This window comes from Panulirus ornatus, chromosome 12, assembly GCF_036320965.1.
Source record: "Panulirus ornatus isolate Po-2019 chromosome 12, ASM3632096v1, whole genome shotgun sequence".
NCBI classification, from domain to species: domain Eukaryota; kingdom Metazoa; phylum Arthropoda; class Malacostraca; order Decapoda; family Palinuridae; genus Panulirus; species Panulirus ornatus.
Genome location: NC_092235.1, coordinates 49513370 through 49529288, shown reverse-complemented (window position 1 = coordinate 49529288; position 15919 = coordinate 49513370). Strand labels below are relative to the sequence as shown.

Sequence of the window (15919 nt, the reverse complement as noted above, 5' to 3'; positions counted from 1 at the left end):
GACCCCGGGATGACGTATCTGGCAACAGTACTTGATTAACGACTTGAGTAATTTGATCTCCAGTTTGCAACAGTAGAGCAAACAAAAAGTTTCAAACATATGATTTTTTCTTTAGTTGCCATATTTGATAACGAACATGAAGAAATTACACATTTGTATGATAAAGAGATGGGGACCTAATAGGTTGAACTAGACATATACTAAATTACCATAAAAAAGTAATCGATTCGCCAGGCTCACTGAACAGCTTAACGATTAAAACATCATTAGATAATATGGATATTTTTACATTGTTTTTGGTGCGAAAAAACCTTTGTATTGTTTTTCCTAGTTTATGGAGATCAGCAAAAAGTTTATTCTTGCAGTTACTTTAAATAGTTAATGTCTGTAAATATTTTAGCATTGCGAGATTTCTGCCTATATGCTATTTGTAATGATTTTATAGACAAGAGTTATCATGTTAACTTACAAGTTGGTCTGCAGTCGCTGCAACTCTTCAAAGCAAATATTGAAACACCAAAAACGAGAGAAGTTATTTACGGAATCGGAACTTTGCCACATATGCTCTCACACTGTCTGCCATTGTACAGTCACTTTTTAGATTGGCTATCACTGTTATATAATTGTGGCATTGCCGGCACTTCAGTTCGTTCTCCTTCCTTTTTTGTATGCCCTAAGAGTATGCAGGATGCAACCGGTAGGCGTCGAGCGTATGAGTCTTAACGCTGATGACGTAATGAGCGGTCCAAGATCTGCATTAATGTCCTCTGCTTAAGATTTCTGGTCATTCACTCTAGCCTCTGTCCTTCATGGGGATCGACCATTGACACTTGAGGGTGAAGATCACCTGGAGTAGGTTTAGTTAAGACAGAGGCAGCAAGAGTTGTTTATTGAATAGGTTAGGCAATAGTGCAACAGTTGAAAGGTAGCTCCTTGATTGGAGATACGTAGAAAGGGCGCTGCCGCGTGAGAGTAGCAGAGATAGAACGGTATAAATAGCATGGGCACAAGCATAAGGAATTTGGTGTATATGTAAGTAGGAAAAACGTTGCAGTGTAGAGTGAAAAGCAGCCTAGAGTGAACTACATAATTATCAGGAAACTGTAGCCTAAGGGGCAAAGAGAGAGCCGCGTCAGTTGTAGGAACACACTCTTATAAGAAGGCAATGTGTGGATGTAGGCTGTAACATAAGAAACCAAAGACCTTGTAAGTAGAAAGGACACTGTATCATAAGTAAAATGTTCAGTGTAAGTGGCCGGGACACTATGTCTTTGTTAAGGATAAAGTTGTGTAGGGAGAAGGTACATCGTAACTTGAATACAGCTGTGTAAATAGCAAGGACACAAGCTTGTTATAGAAAAGTAAGTAGCAGGAACATTTACATAACTAAGAAACATTGTTTAACAGAAGCACTGTAGCATAACTAAGAACGATGTGACGGACACCGTAGCCTAAGTAACAAAGAAGTGTTAGTAACAAGGACGCCGTAGCTTAAGAAACAAAAGTGCAGTGTAAGTAGCTAGGACACAAGGATGAGTATGAAATACTAAGAAGATCAAGTACTATATCACAAGATAGGTGGTAATGTTAGTGCACTATAAGTAGCATAGACGTTTTAAGATGTGCCGGGAAGATAGTGCTGTGTAAGAAGCGTGTAAGCTGTAGGAAAAATTGGATTTTGTTGCACGAGTAGCTGAGTATAAGCAATTCAGAGGGCGATAATCAGTTTAAACTGATAGAAATGATGAAATAGAATGTATACAGAGGATAAAGATAGAACCATTTGAGTTGCAGAGACTCCCTAGATTATAGAAGTAACGCATTATGTTGACTGCAACGAACAACGACAGAAGCAGCGGCAGGGAGTATTTTGGTAATAGGTCGGTGAACGGTGGTGGTGGTGGTGGCGACGCTGTTAGTGACGCGGCTGCTGTTGGTGGTAGCGATGGCATTATTGTGGTGGGCGAGATCTGTGACCCCGCCGCCTTGTCATTAAGTTGGTCCCCCTCATCAACCACCACTACGGTTCACCTCTCCACCCCCTTCCCTCTGCATCACTACGGCTCACTCCCCCATCCCACCCCACCCCACAACACCCCACAACACCACCACCACATCTCGTCACAATACACTTCCCCATAACTCCTTTCCTCCTTCCCTTCACTACGTCCCTTTATGACAAGACAAACTTCCCGTTTCTTGCTGTACTAATTGTGTTATTTGGAGGAAAGCCTGAGTTGCAAATGCTTTAGATTGATATTAACTTCTGAAGCACGACAGGACTACGCATGAGCATGATGCTTGAGCACGACTTTACGATGTTTGAACACGACGGGATGATGCTTGAAAACATCAAGGTTTTTGAGCACGTCGCTGTAATTTGCGAGTATTATACCTTGAACTTAGTCTTGAAGGGTCCGATCGAAGGACTGTGCAACCATGTATTTTCTATCAGTCATGCTTGAGAATTTTGTATGCCTGCAAGCGTATGTATGTAAGGTTTTACTTTTGTCCTAGAGACTATAGGTCATGTTTTAGTAAAATGGTCTAATAATAGAATTTTAGAGGCAAAACAATGAAAACTCTTGTTCATTCCTCATCGATGTCTCAGATGAGAATTACTGAATCCTGTTCGTGACGTAGTCTTGTATTATACATTTAATACATCAAATGATACAGTGATGCAGAATTATGGTACTGGAATTAATATACTTATACAGTCAGAGAAAATGAGCAAATCTGTATAGCAGCTTAAATCATTATGTTCGTCGTGCGTACATGAAAGATATACATCAAACTGTTGTAACATGTCGTACATACTGGCTGTATATACAAATAGCCCACTCCTCAGGTCACAGAGAAGTAGATCAACCTTCTCTTACCTTTATTCAAATGTAGCAAACAAGTGTAGTTAGGACTGGCAGTGGAACACCCAGCCGGCTGGCTGGCTAGCTAGTTTAGCTTGTTGCTGTCACTTACCCGGCCGGCTGACTCACACGTCAGCTTCCTTTCAGTGTTGAACATGCTGGTGATGCTTGACTCGTAAGATTTCTTTCGACACACTCTTACATCCCCTCGGTCTATTTACGTCATTTTTTAAAGATATATCTGTCTTTCAGACTGTCAATTTTTTTTTTCTATTCTACACTAACTAGTCACGGAAATAATGTCGAAAAGAGGAGGCAAATGGTAACTTTATCTCCTTTCTTAATCATAACTTTGATTACGTCCGTGTTTTATCGACAGTAACATACTCCATATCTGATCTTATCATATATCTGCAAACCTATACAGATTTGTCTTGTAACTTGCTGGAGGTTGATTTTATGCATTATTGTATTTTTTAATAGACAATCTTAATTCGAGTGAATGCTAGGATGATAGATCGTTGTAGAAGTAGCCATTGAGAAGGGCACCGCCAAGCTGAAGCTACAGCTGGACGTGCTGTAGGTTTCACTCATAAGACTGACCACTAAGTAGTTACGGGGAAAGTGTGTAGGTAGAGATATTGACTCAGACGAGAACACTGTTTTGGATTGTGTTCTTCCCCTGATCTGCTTCTTTTTCCTGAAACCCTGCCCATGACCCTATCAAGGGCTGCCCCTTCCTTACACTAACAGATTTTTAACTGTAGTTTCCACCGTCGTTTCCACTCCAAACGCTGTGTCTACTTTTTAGGAGTACATTAACAACACCGACTGTTCCGCCCCCATGAATTTTAGTTTCTCGGCTCTGTAGCTGTCTGGTTCAGTTTCTTTGCCCTCTATATCTTTGCTTTTACGTTTCGTGTATTTCCCCACCCCAGCTATGGACAACTCCTGAACTACTTGCCGTATTAGCAAGAAGTGTTGCTCTTGACATCAGTGCACGGAAATTCACTATGCAGGGAGAGTGCTTTTTTGCTGTTGAGCAGTTGTTCCATATTTACACTGGTTTTATTCATTTTCGAATGGAGTACTGCTCGCGTATCTTGGGCTATTCGTCCCTGATTCCACTCTTGGCCAGAAATGAAACAAAAGCCTTTCTCTTTATAAGTTCTCCAGCTATCACCTTTCTTCAACCATTCCTTCATATGTAATGGTGTTGCTGCTTTCTCCCTATTCTGCAGGTATTATTTCGGCTAGTGTTCTCTTGAGCGTGTGTCCTTGCCACTAAGGCTTGGACTAGTGTCATGCACCCAGCTGCAGCTTCTCATAGATTGTGTGTGGAGACCAGTCACACAAGGATTAATATTTATGATACCTATTTTCCACGAACATCGAAGCAATGGAAATTTCGTCCTTTTTTTCGTCCTTCCATCATCCATCAACCTTTGCATCTTTAATAACAAACACCCGAGTAGGTTATAATTATTAAAGCATGTTTCTGCCCGCACCATTTCGGTTGCTATACAAGAGCTTTTCAGCGATATATTACACCAAAGAAATTGTGCAAGAAATGGCAGAGCACCTTATTGTTAATGGTAAAATACCTGACATTTTGAAATTATGTCCCTTTTCCACTTAAAGTGAATGAACCTATGAAAAGACTTCAGGCTTAGGCAATGAACCAACTGTGTAGCGTTTGATGGTGTGATTATTTGGCCACTTGGGTCAAAAACCCTTTGAATTTGTTGTGACTACTGCTCACAGGACGAGTATGGCCAGTACACAAAATAAGCCACTGTTAGCGGCAAAACCAAAGAAATGTAGAACCTTGAGGACCTTAGCCTTGTACATGATAGTCGAACCCGTCACGTCTCTGATGTATGAGACATTGAAGTCATGTTTGGTCTTGCCAGTTGGTTCCAAGGATGAACATGAATGGCTTTGCTCAATTCTCTTCTACTCTGGTGGATAGTATGCGATGAGAAACTTGCCGACCAAACGAGCGGAGCACCTTCCAGATATGAGCGGACTTGTTCATCATTTTGGGGTTAGCAGCTTTTACTGTCTAGAAGACAGTGTGTGATATTTTCCTTACGGGGCTAGTTTCCTTGTTGTTGTAATAACTAAACTTTTTAGATAACCTTTGGCATTAGTGATCGCAACTATAAGAACACCTCTGTACAGATTGTCGCCGAGGAGGCGTAAGATACTGACAAGCGACCGTAGTTTTGCGGTTTGTCCCTGATGCCCCCACACCACTCAGTGCGATGACACTGATGATTTTAGAGTGGTTTAGCAGCTGGTGCCAGGTTGTGGAGAGATTCAGGAGGAAATAAGCTGCTGTGTGCCCCTTGTGTCTTCTGTTTAGCAAATGATGCCCATCGAAGTCTGTATCACAGGCTGTGAAATTATTTAAGTATTTTACCGATGTTGGAAAGAAGAGATACTACTCTATAATTCTTCATGTAAGTACATTCAACTCTTCTCATGAAGTGGTACAGACTGCGCGTTTTTGTAAAAGGCTTTGCCATTTACCCATGTACGAGGAAGGCACAGTATAGTAGAGAAATAGGTTGAAAGGCCAGTAGAGCACCCTGGAAAGAGTCTTTAGCTGACTCGATCAGATTTCGTTGCTTTTAGAATGTCAGTTACCCTCAAACGTTAGCTTGGTCGCAGTAGTGTCTGTCGGTGTTACCATTTGTCGTTTTTATGGAGTCCGGAGCTTGTCCCTTTTCTGCAAATTATGAAGCTAGTACATTAACGTGTGGGATAGCCTTGTGCGGCGAGAATCCATGACTCTTCTTACCTGGTGTCCACCTGAACTTGAGCTAATATTAATATTACTCATGCTGTCTGCTTCCCATTGTGAGATATTCTAGCGTTATACATAGTCTGTTAGGCCACCTCACATTAGTTCTTGTTTTATTTAGATGAACGTCGTTTAAACCGTAACGAATCTCCTTACTTAGCTTCAACCTCCTCGGAAACCCCATCCAAAACCAGGGTTAGGCTAATGGTTCGGCAACATACTGATAGTGGGGTATATATTTGTATATAAAAGGTCGCCAACCGATCAGTGGAACAATTTCTTTTTTTTTTTTTTTCGTTTTACTATAAGTATGGAGTACAAATGCCCTTATCCAAGAGCCATGTAGTGCGGACGGTGTTCTGTTCCTTTGTCAGTATTATTTGGAAGGTGAACACAACACTGTGATCCGAGATGCCAACGTAACCCTTTGGTCAACAAGCGATTAGCAGCTTGTTCTGTTTGAGGACAGTGTGTGATATTTCCCTTGAAGATTTATTTCCTCGTTTTGATTAGTGAACTTTGCAATTAACCACTGGTGTTAGTGATTACGACTGTAAGAATACGTGCCGCAGGTCAGCGACGAGTAGGTTCTAGAGAACAGCCGGAAATGTGAGTTGGGAAGTCCGTCACTACTTAAATCAAGGACTGTGGGGAGCTTCGTTAAATGGTCTTTAGATGAGATCAGAGTTTATACAGGACATGTAGAGAGTTCGGATTTTCCATCCATTGGAGTCTCTTCGTTGCACAGAGTAAGTGGGAGTTCTTTAACTTGAAGACACAAATGAAAAAAAAATATCAGTTCTATCTTATGTACTCTATGGCTACAACGTCAGTGAACTGAACGTGAGTAAAATTTACTAAAACATACTGCAATATCTCCCACGCCCCGTCTCGTCTTATCCCGGGCAATCTTCTCTTAATTTTAATAGCCTCTTTTTTAAACCCGTATGTATTTTTCTTATCGTTCACAACTTCTAGACTTATGTAATTTTAAAGGCATAGTGTCTTTTTACTGTGGCTTGACTCTTACAAAGTTTTCCAGTCTAAGCTAGATAATGACTCCCAAACGAGGAAATGTAGTTGTGACGTATTCTGTAATCAGAATTATGCCTTATTCGTAATACCACCGTCTTACATTCTGGCTGGGGAATGCGCTTATCATGTCGTATAATCATGCTTGGAAAAGCACGTATTCCGTCATATACTGAAAATGGGAAAGCCACATATCCTGTCGAACGCTCAGGCTGGGGAAAGTACAGATCGCTGAAGACCCCGTTCACCTGAATCACGTACACATTAATTCTCAGAGAGACTTTGATCATAGTTTTCGTTGACACTGATCAGGATTATATTCTCCGTCGATGACAGTAAGGCTCCGAAAAGACAGATGCAGTGAATTATGGAAATCAGGCTCACTAATATATGAACAGTGAAAAGACATTATGACTGCTTAAGACCCCTCTTTGTAGTCATAGGACAACTTTTAACATAAACCTTATTTATAGAGAAGTCCTATAGTTCGTGCTGCATGTTGCTGCTTTAATGATTTGTAGCCTGGTAAACAACAGACTCATGACAGACGCACAATGGATGTGAGCTTTCTATATTTAATATCAGCCGAAACATTTGCTTCTGTCCAACTCTCGTTGGCACACAAACTCGCTGTGTCAGGCACTCCTAAACACTGCCTACCTGCTTCTCGTACACACTTTCTGGCACTCTCACGCTGCCTCTTGTGCACACTTGTCAGGCACTGCCACACACTTCCTGCTATTGCTGCACTATCATGTAGTCTCACCTTATGGGCGGGCTACCTTCCTGAGACACTTTCTCTAACAGTTTCATAATCCAACCGCCTCTCAAACTCTTCTTGACTCGTCCTGAAGCTCTCATGCTTTCTCTCGTTTTTCTTCGCTTTTCATTTTGTTCTTTTGTTCTTTATTTTTAGTCTCAGATCCTGCAATATTTCTTCGTTAGCACTTCTCTACTTCACGTAGTCCTTTTTAAACCTCTCTTATCTCTCCTTAACCCTTTAACCATCGTAACACCGTTCTGTATCTCTCCCTGAAAGTTACATAATAAGACGTTTTTGTGATAGATCTCTGTCATCCGGATCAGACACTACTCTCTCTCTCTCTCTCTCTCTCTCTCTCTCTCTCTCTCTCTCTCTCTCTCTCTCTCTCTCTCTCTCTCTCTCTCTCTCTCTCTCTCTCGTCTCTGTAATGTCTTAATCTTTCGTTCCACGCCTTTAATAGTACAAGTATCAACTGCTTATAGTTATGTATTTCCTATGTCCATTTATGAATACATGTTTCGCTGTCTGCTCTTCCTCCCGTGGGTGATGAAGTGAACAGCCCAGGTTGCCTTGAGGCACAGACCAGTGGTGATGGTGGTCGTGGTACAGATGTTGTGGTGGTAGAGTTACCAGCCTCGGGTGACTAGAGACACCAGCTTATGGTGGTGATGTGGTCATTAACTCAGGAGGACCAGAGGCACGGATGAATCATGCATTAAGAATAGCAACCGTCCCAAGAATGAGCCCTGCGGTACCCCGCTGGTTACAGCAACCCATTTTGAGAAGGCTCCTCCGACATGCGTGCTCTGTGCCTTTCCATTTGGAATGGTGGTGAGCTCACTAGTTCAAGTCAACGAGAAACACAGAACAATGGTGAGATCATCAGCCCAGAGAGATCTTTATAGACTGGGGTCGTTGGGCGAGAAATAATTAGGGCTATGATGATATCACTAGTCTGAGAGTAATCTTTGCACTTATTGATCATGGGGTTGATCATACGACCATGATTAATTGATAGAGTGGATGAATGGCGTTATTAGAATTTGGGAATAACATAAACTTAAAATCACTTCACGCCTATACGTGTGAAGCCGGTTGAAGTTGGTACTATTGTAATGTGAGCACCTCACCGCATTGTGGATGAGGGGCGGGGGCTTTTTTCATGAGATTAGAATATGTAAAACTTGAAAAGTACTGAATGATACTGGTGGGTCATGTGACTTTCCAAGGGTACAACAAGCGCCAAGTAGTGTTGGTCTGTAGGTATAGAGACAGAGGCACAAAGTAATGATGTTGATGAAATCACTAGGCCCATGGAGTCCTGAGACACTGAACTGTAGTGATGTTTAGGACACCATCCTTGAGGAACTTGTGGAATAATAGCAAGGATAGGAAGGTCATTAACCCCAAGGAGACGAGAGGCACTAATTGGGATAGTGAGGTCACTAGCCCAGGGGGGACGACAGGCCCTGCATGGAGGTAGTGAGATTACTAGCCGAGGCGGTGGATGGCGGTGCTATTGTGATATCTTCAAGGCCGTGCAGACCACAGGATCCCTGGGTAGTTGCTGTGATAGTGAGGTGTTGGTGAGCCCGCTAGCTCGGTTGGACTAGAGAAGTTATAATGCTGATGTCACCAGCTGAAAGCGACCACAGATAACGTGAGTGCTGGTCGTCCTGATAAGGTCACAAGCTCAAGGTTCCTCTCGTCCATAACATCACTAAAAAATATTGAGTTATAGTTTATTTTTGTTTATAATTTATACACGTTGCAGTAGGAAGGATTTTTTTTTTTTTTTATTAGCAATGCTGAGCTTCAGTATATTTAATTGTTAAAGAGAAATTTGACTGAGAGCCTAAGGCAGTATTGTGTAGAGTTGGAAGGAGGAGGGTGTAAGGTTGAAAATAGGAAGGTGTAGCGTTTGGAGAAAGAGGGGTATGTGTGGTTGGAAAGAGGAAGGTGTAGGGTTGGGAGGAGGAGAGTATGGAGCTGAAAAAGGTGTACGGTTGGAAGGAGGAGGGTTTAGGGTTGGGAGAAGGAGAATGTAGTGTTAGAGGACGGATGTAGGGGTGAAAGGTGGAGGGTGGAAAGTTATAAGAAGGAGAGGGTAAGATTGGGAGGATGATGATGTTGGGTTAAAGGGTGTTGCGTTGGAAGGTTTATTGCAAGGTGGACATGAGAATGTTAGGACGGGGTTGAGGGGTATAGCGACGAAGAAAATTTGGGATGAGATACCATTGGGTTGGACTAGGGAAGGTGATGGGTTTAGAGGGAGGAGGTAGAAGTGTTTAGAATTGAAGTGAGGAGTGAAGAAAGGAGCTGGACGATTAAGGTTAGAGGCGGCAAGCGGTGTTGGAGGGTGGAGACAGGGCGCGGGCAACGTCCCTTGAGGCCTCAGCAACACAGGTTTTGCTTCTCTGACAACAACCCTGGACCCCGGTGAACAGGCTATTGTTCTGTTGATTATAGTTTATACTACCGTATGTCGAACCGAAGCTGGACTCTAGGACTGCACAAATAACAGCTGACGGAACAGGTGGTGGAATGGTAGCACTGAAAAGTTTGTAATTCCTTACATATCTGAAGGACTGATGAGTGGCGAGTCGAGTCTCCAACAGTGTACGGTCAGGAAACAGTAATTTGTTTGTGGTTTTGAGATCATATGTTTTCACCAAATATGGAGTCTTGAGGGTTGCTTCCTCTTGCATTTTTATAGCGTCAGATGTCGCTGGCCTGAGAGTATACAGGCTCCCATCGCTGGTGTCAAAGAGTCAGTGTTCCACACGGCAGGATACACACACACACACACACACACACACACACTACCGCTTGCATCCACAAATGGTATACAGCCCTGTTGTATTACGTTGTAGGAAGGTGCCGAGTTCCTCCTCCTGCTCCACACGACTGAGGCTCCTGGTGCCGGCGTCCTTGCCGTTCTTGTTCATTGTCAAGCGTATGTAAGGGGAGTTCCACGATACCTGTGATTCCTGAAGGAGTCATTTGTCCCAAAGCTTCTTAATTAGGCTACAGTTGTTTATACTTATTCATATTCAGGTCTTAAAGTTTATTCTCTGGAGGAAAGTTGGTAAGTATTCTCGCTTCATCTTTTTTTTTTCTTCGCTCTTCTGTCATATGTGTTTGATATGGATTTTTCTTCACATTTAGTCGGTAGAGTGAAAGAGGAGGAGGAGGAGCTTCATGACTGGAGGTAGGAGAGAGCCACTGCCTCGGGGGCGAGTTAGGGATGACGAGGCTGCTTCTTTGGCCACACCACCAGTCACGTGCTAAACACACACACACACACACACACACACACACACACACACACACACACACACACACACACACACCCATTTCCCTGATGGTTAATCGCATATTTTTTTCCTTGTAGGACATAATGTTACACTGACGAAAATGTCGACAGATGATATAACTAGGAAATTTATTGAAATATAGATCAAGGGATAGATCAAGGGAAAATTTATCTTTTATGTAGTGATACATGCTGTTAGCTATAGATCTAGCTAACTCATGTTCGAGTACGGACGCGGCACCGGTACACAGCTAATCGAGCTGTTCATCTTCCCGTCCGAGTTTGGCCGGTTGATGGTACCAGGTCTGAGCTGGGGGTCTATATTTCCAGCTTAAGTTTGAGGAACCGTGTGAACTTCATGCACGTTATTTTGTGTTGCTTCCCTCCACCTGCCCCTTACTTTGTGCCTTTCAACCACACTGTCGTCGCAATGCTTTATTCATATGTTTCTTTTATATAACTGAAACTCCAAAGCCATCTGAATATACTCTTTAAAAACATCTCACCGGCCGCTTCCTTCTCTGGAAGAATAGAAGAAAATGTTCATACACAGGAGACCGAAGCGACCAGCTGATTTTGCAGATTTGATTTCTGCCGAAGAAAACAAATGAATGTTCTGCTCACATTGCTTATAACCTAACCCCAGTGTGACAGAGGTATGTAAGAAATCCATTCCACCGATTTCTTGTGAAAACAGAGCTCACCTTTGCGACGTTCAGTCACGCCCCAGCGAGGGACGTGCGCGGCTTCTTAAATGCCATGAGAGTACAGGTAACATAAGCCTTCCCTCCCTCCTGCTTGGTGTTCTCGGTCAGGCTCGTGTAGGTGAAAATTCAGCCTCCGCTGCGCCGGAGGTTTTGATCTGTGATACACATTTACTTTGTGCCGATTATATCCGGCAAGTTTATAGTAGACCTCCTGCTCATCCTGCGAGCTGTAGCGCAAAATGATTACAAAGGTCACAAAGGATCCTCATCATACATCATTGGGCTGATATTACATAAATTGTTACAGATTTGGTTCATTACATAAGTTTCATTACGTACACAGCGAATGAAATTCCTGGCTTGTTGGGTGACCATGCAAACCCGGATTGAATATCTCCGATCATCCCGCAGGAGTTGTGGGTCTGTGTGAACCTCCACTGTGTGTTGTTCATCTACCTTTAGGATGTGAAGTGCCACATTTTACTAAGGACGCGCCTACGTGTTAGCGTCTTAAAAAGAAAAAAAAAGTGTCTTTAGTTATTTAAATGTCTCCTCTCTTGCACATTTCATACTCCTTTTCTTCCCACACCACCACATAGATTCTGTCGTCTTTTTACATTGTTACTCCTCTCTCCGTTTATATTATTCCCCAATATTTTTTTTCTTCTTCCGTCCCTTGCAAGTTAATCGAAGGCTGATGGTGGTCCTGTAGTGGGTCATGTGGACGCATAAGCATGAAACGGATCGTCTTTTTCCTTACAGGATCGTTTTCTGAACACTCACCAGGTCATTAACTTTAGAAAAAAGAAAAAAAATTAACTGCTTGAAAATTCAAAAATACTGATGCCCATATTCGATACGGAAATTGAAAGAAATCTCGTCTGTGCTCCAGCTATATAACTGCTCCCTACCATTTTTTTTTTTTTTTGTTTTAATCAATAACAAAAATGATATATTGTGATCAGTCTGTGATTAATATTAAGTATGTCATAAGCTGAGAAAGTTGTGAAAGTTGTCTTAGGAAAAATATAGTTAAATCTGACCTTACCTTATCAACTGAATGGTTCCGTCAATGTTGGTATTACAGTAAGCAGTGTCTTCACTGCCGGGGGTACTGCAGTGTCCCCTCAGGGTCTAGTCATCCTTCTTGATCAGTTTGTTTTTATCACACAGGTTGAGCTGCATGTTCACCTCGACGGCGCTATCCGGTATGAGACCATCTGGGAAGTCATGAGGTAAGCTGGAGGCCATCTGGCTGATGGTGGGGTAAGGCTGGAGGCCAGCTGTTTGGTGGTGGGGTACGTCTGGAGGCCTCCTGGCTGATGGTGGGGTACGGCTGGAGGCCATCTGGCTGATAGTGGGGTAAGGCTGGAGGCCAGCTGTTTGGTGGTGGGGTACGTCTGGAGGCCTCCTGGCTTGTGGTGGGGTACGGGTGAAGGCCATCTGGCAGGTGGTGGGGTAAGGCTGGAGGCCAACTGGCTGGTGCCTGAACGTGCCTTTGTGTATGTGTGTATGTGTGTATGTGTGTGTGTGTGTGTGAGAATTTGTAGGTACCACCTCTTTGTAACCACGGGAAATGAAGAATACTATTAATACAGAGGGAAACACTACTAATATAGTCCTCCTCAAACACATATGTCAGTCCAACCATATTTTAAGACACTGACATTCGTGTCACACATTAGTGTCACAGAATGAATCTTAACTGTCAATTTTGTTATAGTATATTTTCTTACGTCTCATGGCCATCTCATCGTTCTCATCTTTTTGAGTTAATGCGTACCTTAATTTTCCCCAACGTAGCTCGGGAAAATCTAACCATATCCAAATCAGATAGTCGAGTCAGCATCATGTGAGTCTATTATTAAGATCTCTTACACTCCAAGTTTTTAAGGAAGATGACTGCAGTATTTTTAGCCTCAATACATAGCCCAGACCTGCCAATTCGGGCTCCATTCTAGTTTCATATTTTTGCGCTCTCTCAACTTGACAGGATTGAGTCTAAAGCGGCCCGACTTAGGAATTCTCTCAGGTTAACTTCAAAATTTTACCCGTTTTCCCTTCGCCGCAATGTTGGTTCACTTTGTGTTATTTAAATGTACTGGCTTCTTGTGTGCCCCCACCACCAGCTAGACCACGCAATACTCGGCAAGCTGCTGCGTCGCGTGATTATTGTGGCCATCGGCAACTCAAGGGTGGGCCGTTTTGATAACTGTTTCTCACCCTACACCTCGAGGCCTTGGAACTCTCTACCCTCTCATGTCTTCCCCAATAAATATGACTTGGCACATTTCAAGAGACAGGTTATTCACTTCCAAAATTCGTAAATACTTTCTCTTGTCTCTTCCTTTCCCCTTTTCATTAACCTCTATATTTCTGTTGATGACCGGCCATGATGTGGACTTTTGTCTGTAACTGGAGCATCCATCGTAAATATATATATATATATATATATATATATATATATATATATATATATATATATATATATATATATATATATATGCGTCCTTGAGCAGGGGTTCCACAGTCGTAGACATTATATTCATGTTCTGGTCGCACATATGCAGTGTATATTTTTCTTTAAAGAAATTCCGTGCTTGAACGTAAATGCTCTTAACTTCGATGGTAAAACATGACCTGCTCTAACATTCCTCCCAACATGTCTGTCAAATGCCATTGTTTAGTATTTACATTCTGATATCTTTATCACAGTTTGACTCAAACTCTAGTTTCACCAAGATCGTCCAGATCCCCTTCCTATTCATAGTACACGACACTTGCTTTGAGTAAGCGTCATCATCCATCTATTCTGTCAGACTGTTAGAGCATCTACATCCCCCTGCGATGTTTCGTATGTCTTCACATTACTAATTTCTGTCATTACTTTTGCATCATCTATAAAACGTTCAAACGCATGATTCTACTTCCCCTGGCAGGCCGTGAACATAAACCAAGAACAGCAAAAAGTCCAAGACTGATCCTTGATGCGCTCCACTAGTGACACCTTCACGATGAATACCTTCTTCTAATCGTTGTCCTCATCATTCTTCCACGTAAATGCCTCCTAATCCACCTTCCACTTCCCTAGGGTTATTAACCCGAGCGTTTGTGTCTTTGATTATTTGTCAGTAACTTTGTAATTTACGAGGAGGAAGTTCTGCACTTGTAGAACCCCATCTGTAAACTTTATCTACTACCTGACAGTTTTTTATACCTATGTATGTTGTCCTCATTCAGTCTCTTAACTCACTTGATTCCATTAATCCACTACCTTTATACTGTAAGAGTACTTCTTTACATCTTTTGTAGCAAGTTCTTTGCTAACCTCATTTTATGACCTCTGGTTGTTCTATCCCTACTTATTTCGAAGAACCGTTCAATGACTGTCATCAGTCCGGCTTAAAAAACTTAAAGGTTAGGATCAGGTCACCCCTTACTCTTCTCTGTTACATGGTGGACAAATTCAAGGCCTTTAGCATTTCCCTGTAACTCGCCTCTCTTAATTCTGGCACCGTGTATGTTGCATTGAACCTTCTCTATTAGTTCTTTGTGCTTATTTAAGTGTAGTGACCATGCTTGAGATGCAAAAAGTATTCTAGTTTTATCCTAATGTAGAACGTTAAAATTTTTTAGAATATATCCTAATCCATGGAAGCGAATGCATTTCTAATATCTGCTAGCAGATAGTTTGTTTCTGTTACGATTTTCCCAAGATGGGATTCTGAAAACAGGTTAGAGACAATGTCAAATCCTAAGTCTCTTTCACCAACGGAATCTTCCAGTTTATTTCCCACTAGATAATATTTATGCTGAGAACTTCCTTCACTGTGTCCCATCCTCCATGTATTTTTTCTCGGGTTTTGAACTTCATCAACTACTGTATGTATCAGACCAACTATAGAGTTTGTCTTGATCCCCTTATAAGTTGACGTAATCCTCGCATTTTACTTCCCTCATGACAAACATGATTAGGTAGATGCAGAACCTTCACTTCACCGTGAAGGGATATATGCACAATCACCACTTTATTTTATCTTTCCGTTGGTGATTGTGCATAATTATGCACAATTAGGTAGATGTCCAATCCTGATAACTTATTCACAGAGATCAAGAAAAGCAGGGGTCTTAGAGCAGAACCCTGCGGCAAGCCACTGCTGACGTCATCCCATTTTGAGAAAGCTCTTGGACATGTGCCCTATGATCCCTCCCACTAAGATAACCATCTCTCCATCACAGGAGTAAGCCCCTTATCCCTGCATGGAGATCCAACTTCTTAACCAGCCTCCAGTGCTATTTTCTTTCTGGCAGTCCAGTTACAGATTATCCGCCCAGTATTTTTCATTGTCTAAAATGGAGCTCATTCACTCGTAAAAATGTAAGAGATTTGTTGCACTTGACTCCTTTCCCCTGGAACTATGTGGT

At 42.2% G+C, this 15919-nt stretch overlaps 1 protein-coding gene across 1 annotated transcript in view; it reads left to right on the top strand.

Annotated features, from left to right (window-relative positions):
* The window catches only part of LOC139752045 (adenosine deaminase-like), a 96681-nt gene that overhangs the window by 17540 nt on the left and 63222 nt on the right, over nt 1-15919 (top strand). The window contains exon 2 of the mRNA XM_071667860.1: nt 12668-12729. Coding sequence (XP_071523961.1) covers nt 12668-12729 — 62 coding nt within the window. The remainder of the gene's footprint in view (nt 1-12667; nt 12730-15919) is intronic.